This window comes from Equus przewalskii, chromosome 31, assembly GCF_037783145.1.
Source record: "Equus przewalskii isolate Varuska chromosome 31, EquPr2, whole genome shotgun sequence".
Taxonomy (NCBI): domain Eukaryota; kingdom Metazoa; phylum Chordata; class Mammalia; order Perissodactyla; family Equidae; genus Equus; species Equus przewalskii.
This window is the reverse complement of record NC_091861.1, coordinates 25200218-25214946: the sequence shown is the minus strand read 5'-3', so window position 1 is coordinate 25214946 and position 14729 is coordinate 25200218. Positions and strand designations below refer to the sequence as shown.

The following is a 14729-nucleotide window of genomic DNA, read 5'->3' as shown; positions in this document are numbered from 1 at the left end:
TCTAAGCCAAAAACAAAAAAAAGATGGAAGATATTTTGTCACTTACCAGGCCAGCAGTGACAAGTGTAATTGTCAGCACTGTCCTCACATGTAGCATTATTGTGACAGGGTTGTGACCAACATAGAGGCATCAAGGTCTCACAATGTGTCCCTGTGAATCCACTACCCATGCAGTTACAGCTATATCTGGAGAGTAAAATGAAATTTTCACATCAAGTCTTGGTTATGTTGAGATCAAATATCTTTATCCTGTCTCTTCACCTGTCCATCAACCTGAAACCCACGGCATGGTCTTAATACCTATCTCAAAAACTCTGGGGAGTTATCTCGATAGACCTTAATTCATTATGTGTTTCCATGTTAATATCTTATCATTTTTATTTATAGTACAGCTTTATGAAAAATTATTTGGAAAACAAATTGTTTACTTCAGTTCCCTCATCCACAAATCGAATATTACCTGTATCACAGGGTTATTGTGATAATTCCGCATACATACAAAGAATAGATATAGTATCTCAAGCATCAGAAAGTACTGAATAAATTGCTGCTAAATAGTACTTAAAGTTGTTAATATTTGTGAAGGCAGTAGAGAATGATTTATACCATTGTGGCACTCTTTTATATAGAGAGCCCATTAATAAGGTCCTTTATGAAAAACGAAACAATAAATTATGGAACAAACCAGGAAAAACCTTCATTAAATGAATTATGACTTATGTTCTCTTGTTTTTAGATTACAAGGATATTTTAGTCTTGCTGTTTATAATTATTCATTCAATGAGTGGGATCATCTGACAGACCCCAAATACAAATCTCATGGGGGAATTTATTGACTTTATCAAGAGGAGGCTTTTAATTTAGATGAGAGCTCTTCAAGGACTTAGTATTGTAAAAATGTGAACTTGCCCACTTGGCTTAGATAAAGTGGGGGTCTGGGGGAAAGGACACCTATGAATTTACAAAGCAGTTAGAGACCTGTCCACCATGGATATTTACCACTGAACACAGACATTAAGGCTTCACCAAGAAAACTGAAATATTAGCAAATATAATAAGTGACTATAATTGTTATACATATTGCTAGTTAGAAATCCTCTGTTCACTATTCCATTTGTTTAATTAAAAGTGCTTACTAAAAATCTACTCTATGTCAGACATTAGAGACAAGAGCCTTGTACTGAAGGCTGGCCAGTGGACCTCAGTTCTTGGAATTAGAGACTTCATCCACATAATTCCTTTGATCTGCAAGAACCTTGTTTCACGTATAGTTTCTGACTTTCCCATATACCTCATAGCCAATGTGTTAATTTTTTGTTGTGGGAAAATAAAGTCAAGTCATATCTGGTCACCTTGTGATTACTTTCTCAAAATTTAGGTAATAAGAGAAACAAGGGTAACATAGAAAAATTACTCATGGCACACTCAAGTGAGGAGATGAAAGATGGCAGGGTTTCAGCCCCCTTCTGTTTGCATTACCGTAGGAATCAAAAGCTTTGTGTAATTCCTATCTTGTTGCTTTCTGGAGACAGTAAAGCATGGATGGGAGAGTCTCCTTCTTTTCCACTGGAGTTCTTATGTGGGAACTTCCATTTTTGTCTACCTATGTGTTGGCCAGTTACCTGCCTCCAAGAATGTAGATTCATGCTACTGGAGACTGATTTGCATGTAACAGAAAGTCAGAGGCAAGATGTGGAATGTGATTAAAAGTTTCGCTTTATAGTTTACAAAGAAAATATACAACCACATTGTTCTACTTAAAATCATTCTATTTTGCTGGATATGTTTGAAGCACACAAGGCTTTTATTGCTCTCCTTCGAGTCTGATTAACTTTGAAATTTAGATTCGGGATAAATTATGTCTTATTTATTAAATAAAGGAAAGTTGGATTCTAGTTCTCCTTTTGCAAAGAATTAACTGTGTGAATTTGTGGGAGTCACCCAGCTTCCCTGACTTTTAGCTTCCTTATTGTAATATGGGAACAGTAATGCCCATCTTGCCTTCCACTGAGCTGTTGAAGGATCCAACAAGACGCTAAGTGATGATGCTATTAAAAACTGTTATGCATCTGATAACTCACTACATGTGGTTTAAATAAGTACTAGAAAGTTCTTTTCAAAATATTTGATATGAATTTCAATTACCATTATCCAAATTTATCTCCATCATATTAATGTGTAATTTATTGTTATTTTTGACCGAAAAGCCAATGATTGAATCTGATTTGGAGCAGAATCACATGGCTACGTCTCACCATTTTGCTTTCTCAAAAGTATTCATTGAATTCCCCCAAACACCTAGAAATTCAAGATAAAATTAATTTAAGATCACTTCCCTTTCCAGCAGTGTTTATATAAAATTCCTAAAGGATCGATTTTTCACCACTATTTTTATGCTTCTTATCACATAGATACAACCTTATATTCACATATAGAAGAATCTCTAGCTTTGTTTTCACCCCTTTGCTATCTTCAACATGTTTATTTCATGGAATTGATAAGCCACCATTTTTCTGTAATATAAGCAGTTCTAAACTTTTACAAACGTGAATTGGAAGATCCTCACCATTGGGACAGATGACCTCTGAAGGATGCATTTTTTAGTAAGATCTGAAGGTTACAACCTTTCATCATTTAAAGTATAAAGTCATCTAAAAATTTTAAGCTAAGGGTGTGAGATCTCCAAATTCTCCAAATAGTCCTTGGTCAATGAGTTCTCTCTGAGCCAATCATCGCATGGAGGAGAAAACTTACCTGTTGCTTCCATCCACACATAGCCCTCCATGGAGACACGGCTGACTGGCACACTCGTCAACGTTGAGTTCACAGTGATCACCAAGAAATCCAGGGGTGCAGGCACAGAAATAAGCCCCCAGAGCATCCTGACAAGTTGCACCATTTAGGCAGGGCTGGGACCAACATTCATCAATTTCCATTTCACAGTTGACACCTTGTAAAAAAGTCAGCACAGGAAAAAAAGAAAAGTTTTAGCGAAGTGTTAATATTCTAGGTCTTTCGCAATGCTTTATTTACCAAAGCTCTTGTCAAATGTTATGTTACTCAAAATAATTTTCCTCCTTCATTGTAATTGATATTAACTTTTTGGCATGCTTGTGGGGAGTTTCAAAAAGCAGAGCAGCTGTTATGTACAAAGGACTATTGTATACAACAGCTTGTGACTTTTCAGTCTATGGAAACAAGACATTTTTAGAACAAAGTCACTGTTAACTGTACTTTTGTTGGAAGCCTAAAAGGGACTGATCCATGTTTTTAAATTATTTTTAAACACTTAGTTTAGTTAGGCATCATATAGTACAGTGAGTAGAAGGTCAGATTTCAAAGCCAAATGGATCTTGGGACCTTGGCACAGCCACATGCTGGCTGTTTGACCTTGAGCAACTTCCTTAACCTTTGCAAAGCTAAGTTTCCTCACCTGAAAATTGGAAAAATTGTTGTAACAACCTCATAGGATTATTATTATAAATGTGATGTATTCTAAAGTGCTTATAACAGTACTTGGTACATAGTAAGCATTTGCTAGAGAAAAAAAGCTATACTTGTTCTTTCCACAAACATTTATTGTACAAATATGATGTGCAATTATTTCCTTAAGTGTTCCTTTTGCATAGATATTTTAAAATTTAAATTTTCTGTGGTGTTGTAAAATACTACTTGCAAATAGAAAATAAGTTTGTGATTTAAACTGATTTTGTGCTATTATTAGAAGCTATTTCATTTTAAAGTAATGTTATATTTTAAAAAATCTATATTTCTCCCTCCAAAAATAGTAGATGAAGATTATTTACTAAGCAAAATAAGCTCAAGATTTGAAAAATTAGTCACACTGAGGTAAGAAACTACCCTATCGAATCTGCCAAAGTAATATTTGATATACAATGATCAAATTTACATATAGGTTTTAAAAGACACAAAAGGGGGGAATGTCTATGTTTATCCATCTTTATTTCTGTGCTTATAACCCGGAATAATAAATTATGTATTAAAATGAGACTGAGGGATTTTTGCATAGCTCAGAAGTTGCTAGTGGTTTGATTTTGTGCCCCTTTCCTGATAGAAAATGCCACCTGCTGTTTACAGCTGTGACTGGATTCTACCAATACCCACATTAAAAGGGATGCCAGCGTATTAAATCTGAGTGCTTTTTTGAGAAGAAAAAAACTTAAAATTAAATTTGATATCGGTAAGAATGGAAAGTTGTGGATTAGTATTTGTTGCTAGGTAAATGGCCTGCTGTTTGAAGCCTGGCTCTTTCTTATCCAGTCTGTGAATGAGATTTTCCATATCTGTTTATTTGGCACCAGTTGGGTCCAGGGAAGAAGCTCTGAAGACCTGGGTTCTCATTCTGGTTCTCTCTCTGAAACGTCTTTTCAGCAATGCTTTAACATATTCATTTCTGCCATGTCAAATAATGCAATAATAGATACCTCTTCCAATTTTCAAGAATGTATGGAAGACAAAAATGATAAACTCTTTAAATTTTTTTCCTATAAATATTTTTCAACATACATAGCAACTAAAACTATAATGTGTTAGTACTCAGTAACCGTAAGTTACAAATTACCTCCTCTAAAATGACACTGACCAACTATGACCTTAAGCAGAGTGAACTTTGGTCACCCAGGTCGACGTGGATTCCCATAGTGCTCTCTGAGTGGAGGGCGATTGGCACTTATTAAACACCCACTGTCTGCGGGACAGGTCATGGTGATTTCACATGCATTCTTCTATCTCATCCCAACACATTTAAGGTCCGCTGACTTGCCTGTGCCTCAGAGCTAGTAAATGACAGTGTTTCTGCAATGCCTGTCTTCTAGTTCAGTTTTTTATCAATCCACTTTTTCAGAGTGCCTTTGCCTATACGCCATTGGATTACGTCCTTTGGTATTTTATTCATACATATTTGCTGGAAAGTGTTAACATATAAAGCCAAATCAATGGTTTAAAGCTTGTTAACACTTCTGAATTTTTTTCATAATTCGAACAAAATCTATATAGTCATCTGATATACACCCAGATTACTTCCTAATGCTTAAGAAATACCTTATAAACCATTATTTTAAAGACTGCAGCTCCACTTATAGGTTGTAGTTCAAACATTTTGTCTTTAAGATGACCCTGATGAACATATAAGAATATGTTTCCATAGCTTAGAGATAATTTCAGGTCAAACAACTATTTACTTTGGGGTGATTTATTTGTACTACTCTTAATAGTACTTAGCAACATGATTCTTATTGCAGCTTATCACTGCTAGTGATATAGACAAAAGGGATTTGGTCTGAGTGTGTGTGATGCCAAAATAGTTGGATGAAAAGTGCTAAGTACAGTCCACCATCCAGATGTTTTTGTATTTCCAGATGCTTGGCTTCAGAGATAAAACATCTGGATACTATGATTTACATTTGGATGTTTACTGCCACGTACTTACAGCCCTTAAATATATGCAATTAATCGACCTTCAAAAGAGCACCTGAATGGTTTGGGCCATTCTATCTGGAAATATTGATTTTGTGACTAGTGTTATTAAGTATAGCACCGTGTCATTACGTCCATGTAGCAACAGAAAGTGAATGCAGTTACAGCAAGTAGCACTTCTGTGGCGGATTCTCTAAGAAATAGGAAATTCTTAATTGTAAAATTCTTTTACAAAAATTCACTCACGAATGAAACCAATCTGTTGGAATTGGTTAATAGTTCTTTATGAAAAAAAAGAAAACAGAAAGGGTAAGAAAAAAAAAAACACAGGATAAGAGGAACTCTACATCAAAAGAAAAATGTACAGGACAGGGGAAAAAATTCCTCGATTTCATAGCTCTGGTGATTCACCATAACTAAGACTGTGCTAATAACCACAGCGGCATCTCCACATGAACATAAGTCACCTGAGCTGTCAGGTCACTAGTTTGTGACTGACAGAGGCAGATTTACTCTGAACTACTCAACTGTCAAAAGAAGTTCAGAAATGTTCTTACAACCAAGTATTTTTAAAAATATAAATTTCGAAGAAGGATTGGAATTACATGCCTAATTTCCCTAAAGTATTCAGTAAAAGGATGAAAAGATGAGAGATTCCTAAGTTTACCCACTGGCTTTGGCAGAGAAGAAATATTCCTGACAAATAATCGAAGAGTGTTCTTTTTCATCTTCTATAAGACATAATCAATTTAAAGCCAAAAGCCACTCCATCTCATCTTGGTTCTCTTGACAATGCACTCTCTGGATTCTCCTCTTACCTCGTCAAAGGGTCATGGCTTGATTCTCTCTTACCTTTCCATTTTTCCTCTCTTTTCTTCTCCTTTCTTACTTGCTACATCATACTTCTTTTCCTCATTCTTTTTCCTTATGTGGAAAGATCATATGAACTGACGTGAGAAGAGTTTGCTTCAATGAATATCTCCACTTTATATCCCTAAGGTGTAAGAGAAGGGCCAGGAGTGTTCCTGCCCTCCTCCCAAACCCCATCCTAACCTAGATATCTGGTCAAAAGTCACCATTGCCTGATGGGGAAGGCTGTCATGTTAGAATCCAAGGAGAGTGATATCAAAATACTAGCTTTAAGTGCACAACGTGTCCGTGCACATATGCTGGGTTATCTACTGTCAGTGTAGCATTGCTATCGCCTCTTACTAAGAAGACCTCCTCTGCATCACAGAGACACCAGGAAATACATTTTCCTAAATCTCCTTCCCCAAATGGTTGATGGTTTGAGTTTGCCAATGAGTCACTTCTAGAACTGGAAGGTGGAAGAGAAGCCATGATTCTCTCGAGATTGCTCAGATCAGCCCCACACGTGGGCGGATGTGATTCAAAGCAACTTTCTAGGGAGTCTGGAGAATCATTCACTCCATCACTGTAGAATGGGAAAGTTGGAAACTTCCCAGAGATCCTTCAGAATTGCAGCACCTTCATAGGAGCTTTTAAAAACCTCCCCTTTTGGTGTGTTGGACCGAGATCTTTCCTGGCAATTTCTTTGACTTCCTCGCCCTCATCTCTACCTACCGTGTACAAACAGGGCCAGCTTCATGGGCTTCATGGCACGTGACCTCTGCAGGACCCCAGAGCCCTGTACCTAGAAAGGCCCTGTATCAGTTTACTAGAGTTCTGTAGCAGATTACCAGAAACGGAGTGGCTTAAACCACAGAAATTTGTTGCCTCATAGTTTCGAGGCTACAAGTCTGAGATGAAGGTGTCATCAGGATTGGTTCCCTCAGAGGGCTGTGAAGAAGGAGCTGTTCCATGCCTCTGTCTTTGGCATTCCTTGACCTAAAGAAGTATCCCCCCAGTTTCTGTCTTCATCTGCACATAGTGTTCTTCGGAGGTGTGTGTATGTGTCCAAATTTCCCCTTTTTATAAGGAAACAAGTCATATCATATTAGGGGCCCAAGCTACTCCAGTAGGACCTTATCTTAACATCTGCAACAACCCCATTTCCAAATAAAGTCACATCTGAGGGAATTCAACAAAAGAGTTAGAACTTCAACATAGGAATATGAGGCGGGACACAATTCAACCCATAATAGATTCCCTGTCTGGTTTTATATTCTTCCAGCACCATCTTGAAATTCTTAATGATTTTCTAACAAAAGACCGTGAATTTTTATTTTGCATTAGGGCCCACAAATTATGTAGCCTGTTCTGTGTACCAGCCCTTAATTCCTAAGTTAAACTCTTTATATCTGAAATACCTAAAATGACCATTTTTTTCCTGACCAAATCCTGATTGATACACAGAGAGGAAGGATTTCCTAAGATAGGAAACATTTGAGCAGAATATTCAAGCAAGCAGAACTGTAACCCCCAGGTGAAAGGAGAGAAGCAGAGAGTCAAAGATACAGCCAAATGGAAGCTGGAGTAGAAGCCCCTTTCTCCTCACCTCCACCTTAGGCATGTTGGGAATTTGATAGAACCCTAGATAAGTGCCGGGATCCCAGGAAAGAGTATCTCATTTTCCTTCTACAACTTAGGAAACACATCAGACCACACATAGTTCCCAAGCCAACATAGCACAGAATGACAGGACAGAGAAAACTACATAGGATCTGGGTGGATGGAAATGAAATAGTTTTATAGAGAATGCTTGTTGAAGCATGCAAAGCAGCCAAATGCTTCCTCTAAGTGAAATACTTACTTTTTTGTATATTGTTGAGCTAAGGAATTATAAAAATTGTACCTATTACTATTACTTCCCTTTTTCCCCTTGTCCTTTGACATTCATCATGGAAGAATAGAGAGCACATGGATTTTATAGACAGACACCCAGGACTGAACTCTGCTCTGCCACTGTTAATTCTGAGGTTGGATATAGTTAATGCTCAATGAATGATGGGTATTACCTATAGTCTGTTTGTTCTTTATTTCCTGTATTCCTTCCTCAATTCCTCAGGGTAGATAAAATCTTAAAATATTTGAGAAATGATTGAAAGAAAAGATAACTCTTAAAGGGAATTTGGAATAGCTTCAAATTCAGTTAAATATAGATGCCATGCTGAGCATATGAGCTAGAGACCAGAAAAATTTGGAGCAGCCATTATATTAATACAAAAATCTACAACTGACATATAAATAGATGCTGAGCCATCATAAATATATAACTAAAATTAGATAATAAATAGCTGAGGTGGATCAATAGGTTTTAAATTAGGAGAAAAGAAAGTAGTCAGTGGGGCTGGAAAATTACAAAGTAATAATTGTAGGTCAAGGACAAGAAGGTTTAGAGAACAGTAGAGGCAGACAAGCTCCCCATGAAGTCCAGGCTTGCTAAGGAGATGTCAAGATAGAGGAGTGATGGACGGTATGAGTCTGGAGAGGCCATTATGACTGAGATTCTGCTACAGATCAAGTAAGAGTTCAATAGAAGCTAAAAAATGAGAAGCTCAGGTGGTGGTGAGAATTTTGAATGACGAGTGGGTCTCACTTGAGGTCGTATATCTGTATGGCTACAGTGGAGTAGAGATGGTGGTCACTGAAAATAAGCTCAAGAAATTCTAAAAGTGCGGTCCATGAAATTCTGAAATAGCTCCCCTTTGGGTGTGGATAAAGTAAAAACTTCTTATTGTTGTATTTAAAACCCTTTGCAATATTTCAGTTTCATTTCCCATCCCAATTCTGTCATCACTCTATATTCCAGTCATATCAAAGCATTTGCTTTCTCAAAACCGCCATACACCTCTACGCTTCAAAGAATTTGGATGCACTGATCTCTCTCTGGAAATTTCTTTGCCACTTGTCCATCTGATGAAGTCACCATTTAAGACTTAATTGAATGTCTCCTCCTCCTGGAAGTCTTCCCTGATTTCTTCACTGGTTCCACCCTCTTGTGTTTTCATAGCAATACCAGCTTTATATTTTTTAATTTTTAAATTTAATTTTAATTTAATTTTAATTTTTTGTTACTTGCTTATCTCCAACAACTGCTTTGAAGACAATGATCCTTTCCTGTTATTGCTGATAATAGCCGACATTCATTGAGAGCTTATTTCACATGACGTAATCGGCTAAGCATTTTATGTATTTGATTTCATTTTGTTTAATCTTCAAAAAATTACCCATGAGGTACTTTTATTATGCCCATTTTATTCGTGATGAAACTGAAGTACAGAGAAGTTAAGAGATTTGATGCAGATCAAAAAGTCAGAGAATGATAGAGCCACTTTAGATTCCAGTCAGTCTGAATTCAGAGCCTGTGCTCTTAGCCACGATGCTACACCACAGACCAATGCATTATGTTCTTCAAGGATGTCCATCCTCAGTGTCTTGCAAACACCTGCCCAGTAGCAGGTGTTCAGCAGTTTGCTGAGTTGAACTGAATGTGAAGAACTGGCTGGGAAAGAGGAGAAGTCATTGAGGATACTGGGAGTATCTTGGAGGTTCATAAGTAATTGCTCACAAGGAATAGAAAAGAGTAAAAGAGTAGTGTAAGTGGTAAGTGATGAGCCAGTGGTCTCTCAGGTGCAGTGGGCTCAATGAGAAAACCAACCTTTCCTCCTATCCCTGAGAATCAAGGTGAGAGGAACCCTTTAGTAAGCTTTGTGTAGAATGTGGCTTCATCAGACAAATGCCAAGTTCTGGCAAAGGCCAAAGGATTAAGTGTGTATTGGAAAAAAATAGAAAATGTTTTATATACTTGTGTTTGAGAAAAGACTACGGGTAGAGAAGCAGGTGACCACAGTAATGGAAATCAGGAAGCAGATTTTTCCTGTGACATTTTCACGTAAGGTCTACGTTAGCAGTCTGTAACTTTGGCCAGACCACCCTTCGGAATCCAGCTGTCTATAGGATGTCTTCCCAACTCACTCCCAGGCATCATTCTACAATCCCGAATTCAAGCTCTCTCTCCTCGATCTACCCTCTCTGAGTCTCTATACCCCATCCCTGCCAAACTCTCTTCTCAGTGAATGGGATCATCATCCAGGTCACCCAAGCCAGATTTCTAGGAGTTATTATCATCTTACTTGTTGTTATTTCCCACATTCTATTTAGTGACCAAATCCTGTCATTTCTTCCTTGGAAATGGATCTAAGCTGCCACGCCCATTGCTGCCACAGAGTTTTTAGACTCTCACCATCTCTCAGCTGGTCTCATCGTTACTGGCTTCCCTCTTACAAATCTCTCTACAATTCTGAGAGTGATCTTTATAAAATACAAATCTGATTATACCAGTGCCTGTGTACATTTTTTACATAGTTTCCGCTTGTCTCCAGGATAGAGCAGAATTGCCTGGGAACGCCATCAAAGCTTCTAAAAGATGTGGATTCTACTGGCACCACCTACAATGACGTTCTTGCAGCTCCAGGCCTCTCATAGCTCCAGGCTGCACACAGGTGTTCCCCTTACTTATGATGCCCCGCTTCTCTCTCCCTGCTTCCCCTGGCTAATTCTAACTAGCTCCCAAAGATTGAGTTCCACTATCACATGATCCTGGAAACTATACTTAACCACTTATACCTGCCTTAGGTGACATTGCACTGTACTCTCTTACTTCCCTGTAATATAAAAGTATGCATTATATTTTACTGCAACTGCTTATTTGTCCATTTTATCTACAAAATTATGAGCTTTTTTAGGTCAAAGTCTTTGTCCTTAACACCAATATCTGTGGCATTTAGCTCATATTCTGGAACACAGGAAATGCTCGATGAATTTTGAACAAATGATTGAGTCACAGCTTTGGAATAATGCAGCATCTCTCCCACCAGGCTACATGGTCTGCGAGGACAGATCTTCTCAATGCTTCTACAAGCCTGAGCCCACTCTAAATCAAGAGCCATAAAGTCAAATTTATGGCTTTGGCAAATGTTTAAAACAAAACATTGTCTCTTAATGATTGTGCCCTGAACTTCTGATCAGTATTTAGAGATTTTGCACCTCAATATGCATCTTTCAGCAATTAGAGGTCAATGTTAACAGTCTGTGTCACAAGATAACGCGCATCATACGTTATCAGCCTGGAGCAGGTCTTGTCACTGATGCTGTCCTCATCGCTCATTCTGGCGGGGGGAGAGTGCACGGTGCATGCAGTGTGGCGTTGATTGACCACTCTGAACACCTTTCTCATTATCTTCAGAGCCATGCTTTGGAAGTAATTGTACTCTAGCTTTGCGTTATCATCCTAAGTTTGAGTCTACCTCATATATTTAATGTCTAACAGGCTTCTATGTGTAATAGCTTCCTTTTGAATAAGGATTATATACGCTATTTCTGGGTTCTTTAAGGAATGATGTATGGTGTATCAATTACAACAGTTATCAGAGCAAGTCCAGACCAAGCATCAGTGCAAAGAGGTGCTGGAGCCCTGGTTTCCTTTACAGCTACAGATTTACAGTGTGTTCTCCTCCTGTATATCACGGTTAGAATCTTTTTAACATCCTAGAGCAAGGAAAAGAGGCTGGATGACTTCCTGCTCTGATTAATAGTGTCAAACAGGCACAATAATGATCAGCAAGATGCTGGGAGAGATTAAAGCAGGATTTTTTCTTTTCAGTGGGAACATCTTTAGGTTTTTATCCAGTAAGATTCCTAGCTCATTCATTTAGACACATCTTTTCTAAGGATACCAAAAAGAAATAAAATACACTTTAAAAACTATTCACTCAAAGGAGACTTTACAAGCCTAGAATTCATCTCTGAAGGATGACTGAATTTCATCAATTCAAAGACTGCTCTTTTCTCCCTCATATTTTAAACATCCAGGAACTATGATGCACTCTGCAGTCAACAGTGTCTTAGTGTTGTGTTATGTTTTAGTTGCAGAATTTTTCTTTAACAGTGTGTATGAAATCAATGTAATTATAAATGAATTAATTCAGATGAAATATGAAAATAGGTTTATTCTTTTATTTATATTATGTAACATTTATTTTACAATAATCATTTGTAAGTATTATTAATATTTTATTATTCCCACAAGAGTCTGCTCCAGGCACTCAGTCTCTCCCTAGGGCTTCAGTGACCAGTGAGTTTCCCAAAGCTTCTTATTGGAGGACCCCCAGGCCAGCCTGCCCTGCGCAGCCCTAACGAGGCATGGGAGTTCCTGCCAGACCTGCCATCAGGTGGACTTGGCTCCTTTGAGTAGGTAGGGCTTGGAATCAGGCAGATGCTTTGTGTTTTCATGATCTTTGAACTCTTCCAGACCCCCGCGTACCCTAAACCACAAGACACGCTCACGAGTAGCATGCCCTGTTTTATTTATCTGTCAAATTCTATTACTTTGTTATTGCAGTTATCCAAATCTTTTTGTGTTTCTACAAGTTATACTTTCACTAAGAGACAACTAAAATAACCTCTGCCTTCAATATTAAATGTTTTTTGCTAGTTTTCTTAATCTTTGTCATATTTTGTCCTTTCTTTTTTTATCATCAGTGAAAGTGTAAGAATGTTCGTGACACTATTTCATCCTCATCTTTCCAGAATATTCATGGAGGCTAGAACTGGTTCCAGGAAGAGAAAAGAAAGGCTCCTTCTGTCAGCCCTAAGGGCGGAGAATAGGAAGAGCGTTCTTGTGCTTTTTGTACCTAACAGTATTTTCCGGAGCACAGCTGTCCGTGTGTGGACATAGTCTACTCTGCCCGCCCTACTGCTTCTCCCAGCTCTGACCAACTCACCCTTCCCGCCTCTTCTCCAGCCATCTTTCTCTAAATCTAGAGCATTCTCCCTAAACGCTATTCCTCCCACTTTATTCCCATCATAAATGTCACAGCGTGTACACAGATATTATTGATTTTAAAGTATTATTTTCCTAGTCAGTAGGCACGACTTCCTCAATCTAGTGCTTATATCTTGTATGTGCACGTGTATTTTTTAATGTAAAAAATAAAATATATATCAAGTTTAAGTTAGAGTAACACATTTCAGAGTCTCCAAGATGCTGTGTTTGAAAAAAACACTACTTTTATGAATGGTTTATATCTTGCTTAATTTTATAAGTTTCTTGGGATGATTAGAGGAAAATTGCAATATTTGCATTTTATCCTAAATATGCCAATATTATACATTAGATACTTCTATAATTATGTTTTAATCATAAAAATATCTTTCTTGTGTTTCTTTTCATTAGAATCATTGTTATTCCTGAATATTTGAAATGTTATGATATCAATAAATTTTTAAATCCTTTATTTTATGATATGGCAGTTTCAGAAATTAAACTCTTGCCTAGACATATCATAATATTCCAGTTTAAACTCACAAATAGAGCACAAAGATTATGACTTCAATTGATCTATTCCTTAGTATGTTTCTAATACAGTCAAGAAAAAAAGCAACTCACATATAAAAAATGATAGCGTAAAAAGTACAGGTTAACATGGTTTCAACAGCGTTGGTACTAGCAGCAATATTTGAAGATAATACATTAGTGACAACCAGCATTTTCATAGCCTTAAATAGCTTATGAAAAACTTTCACTAAATCATTTTCTTCTCACCATAACCCTGAGAGTTAGCTGATATTATTATATCCATATGTTAGAATGAGAAAATAGAGGCGCAGAACTATTGTTATTTATCAATACCAAACCACTAGAAATCGTCAAAGCTGGGCCTGGAATCCCTGTCTCCTGCTGCTGAATTCCACAGTCTCTCCATCACACCCAGTCTTCGTTTTACTATCTGTTTTTGAGCTCATCCCCTCCTCACTCAGACCTGCACGTCCACCCTGCTCGTGGCCACGCGGGCACTAAGAGAAGTCGTCAGATACAGGAAGATAAATGGAGCATGTCATTCACAACAAGTTGCTAAACCACAAACCAATTATCAATGCAAACATGATGGAAGAGACGTTCACCCTTACTGAAACATCTCCGAAATTCTTCCCCTTTGCTATTAGCTGGTTATTATTCCCACAATAACAATAATAAATGCAGCCAGAGGACAAAGATTTCAGTCCGACATCCTGAAAGAGATGCACTTTTGCTCTGCTCGAAGCCCACTTTCTCCAGGAAGCGTTTCCTGACTCTCAGCACCATTGTCGGCTCCTTTCTTTGTGCTTCCTCAGCACTCTGTTCAGAGAGAGATTGTAATTTTTGTTTACTTGCCTCCCTTCTGAATAAGCTGTGAGCATTTTGTCAGGGATAAATTTTGTCTCCATCATCTTTATGTCTCCACGGTCCAGCACAATGTCCAGGGCATTGCAAGTGTGTGATAAATATTTGCTGAGTGAATAACATTTGTTATTTTGTGTATTCATTCAACAAACATTCATCAAAAGCCAGA

At 37.7% G+C, this 14729-nt stretch overlaps 1 protein-coding gene across 1 annotated transcript in view; it reads right to left on the bottom strand.

The window, feature by feature from the left end:
* Positions 1–14729, bottom strand: part of CRB1 (crumbs cell polarity complex component 1) — a 198536-nt gene that overhangs the window by 119521 nt on the left and 64286 nt on the right. The window contains exons 3-4 of the mRNA XM_008525733.2: positions 2755–2950; positions 47–186 (exon numbers count right to left, since the gene is read on the bottom strand). Of these exons, the coding sequence (XP_008523955.2) occupies positions 47–186; positions 2755–2950 (336 nt within the window). The remainder of the gene's footprint in view (positions 1–46; positions 187–2754; positions 2951–14729) is intronic.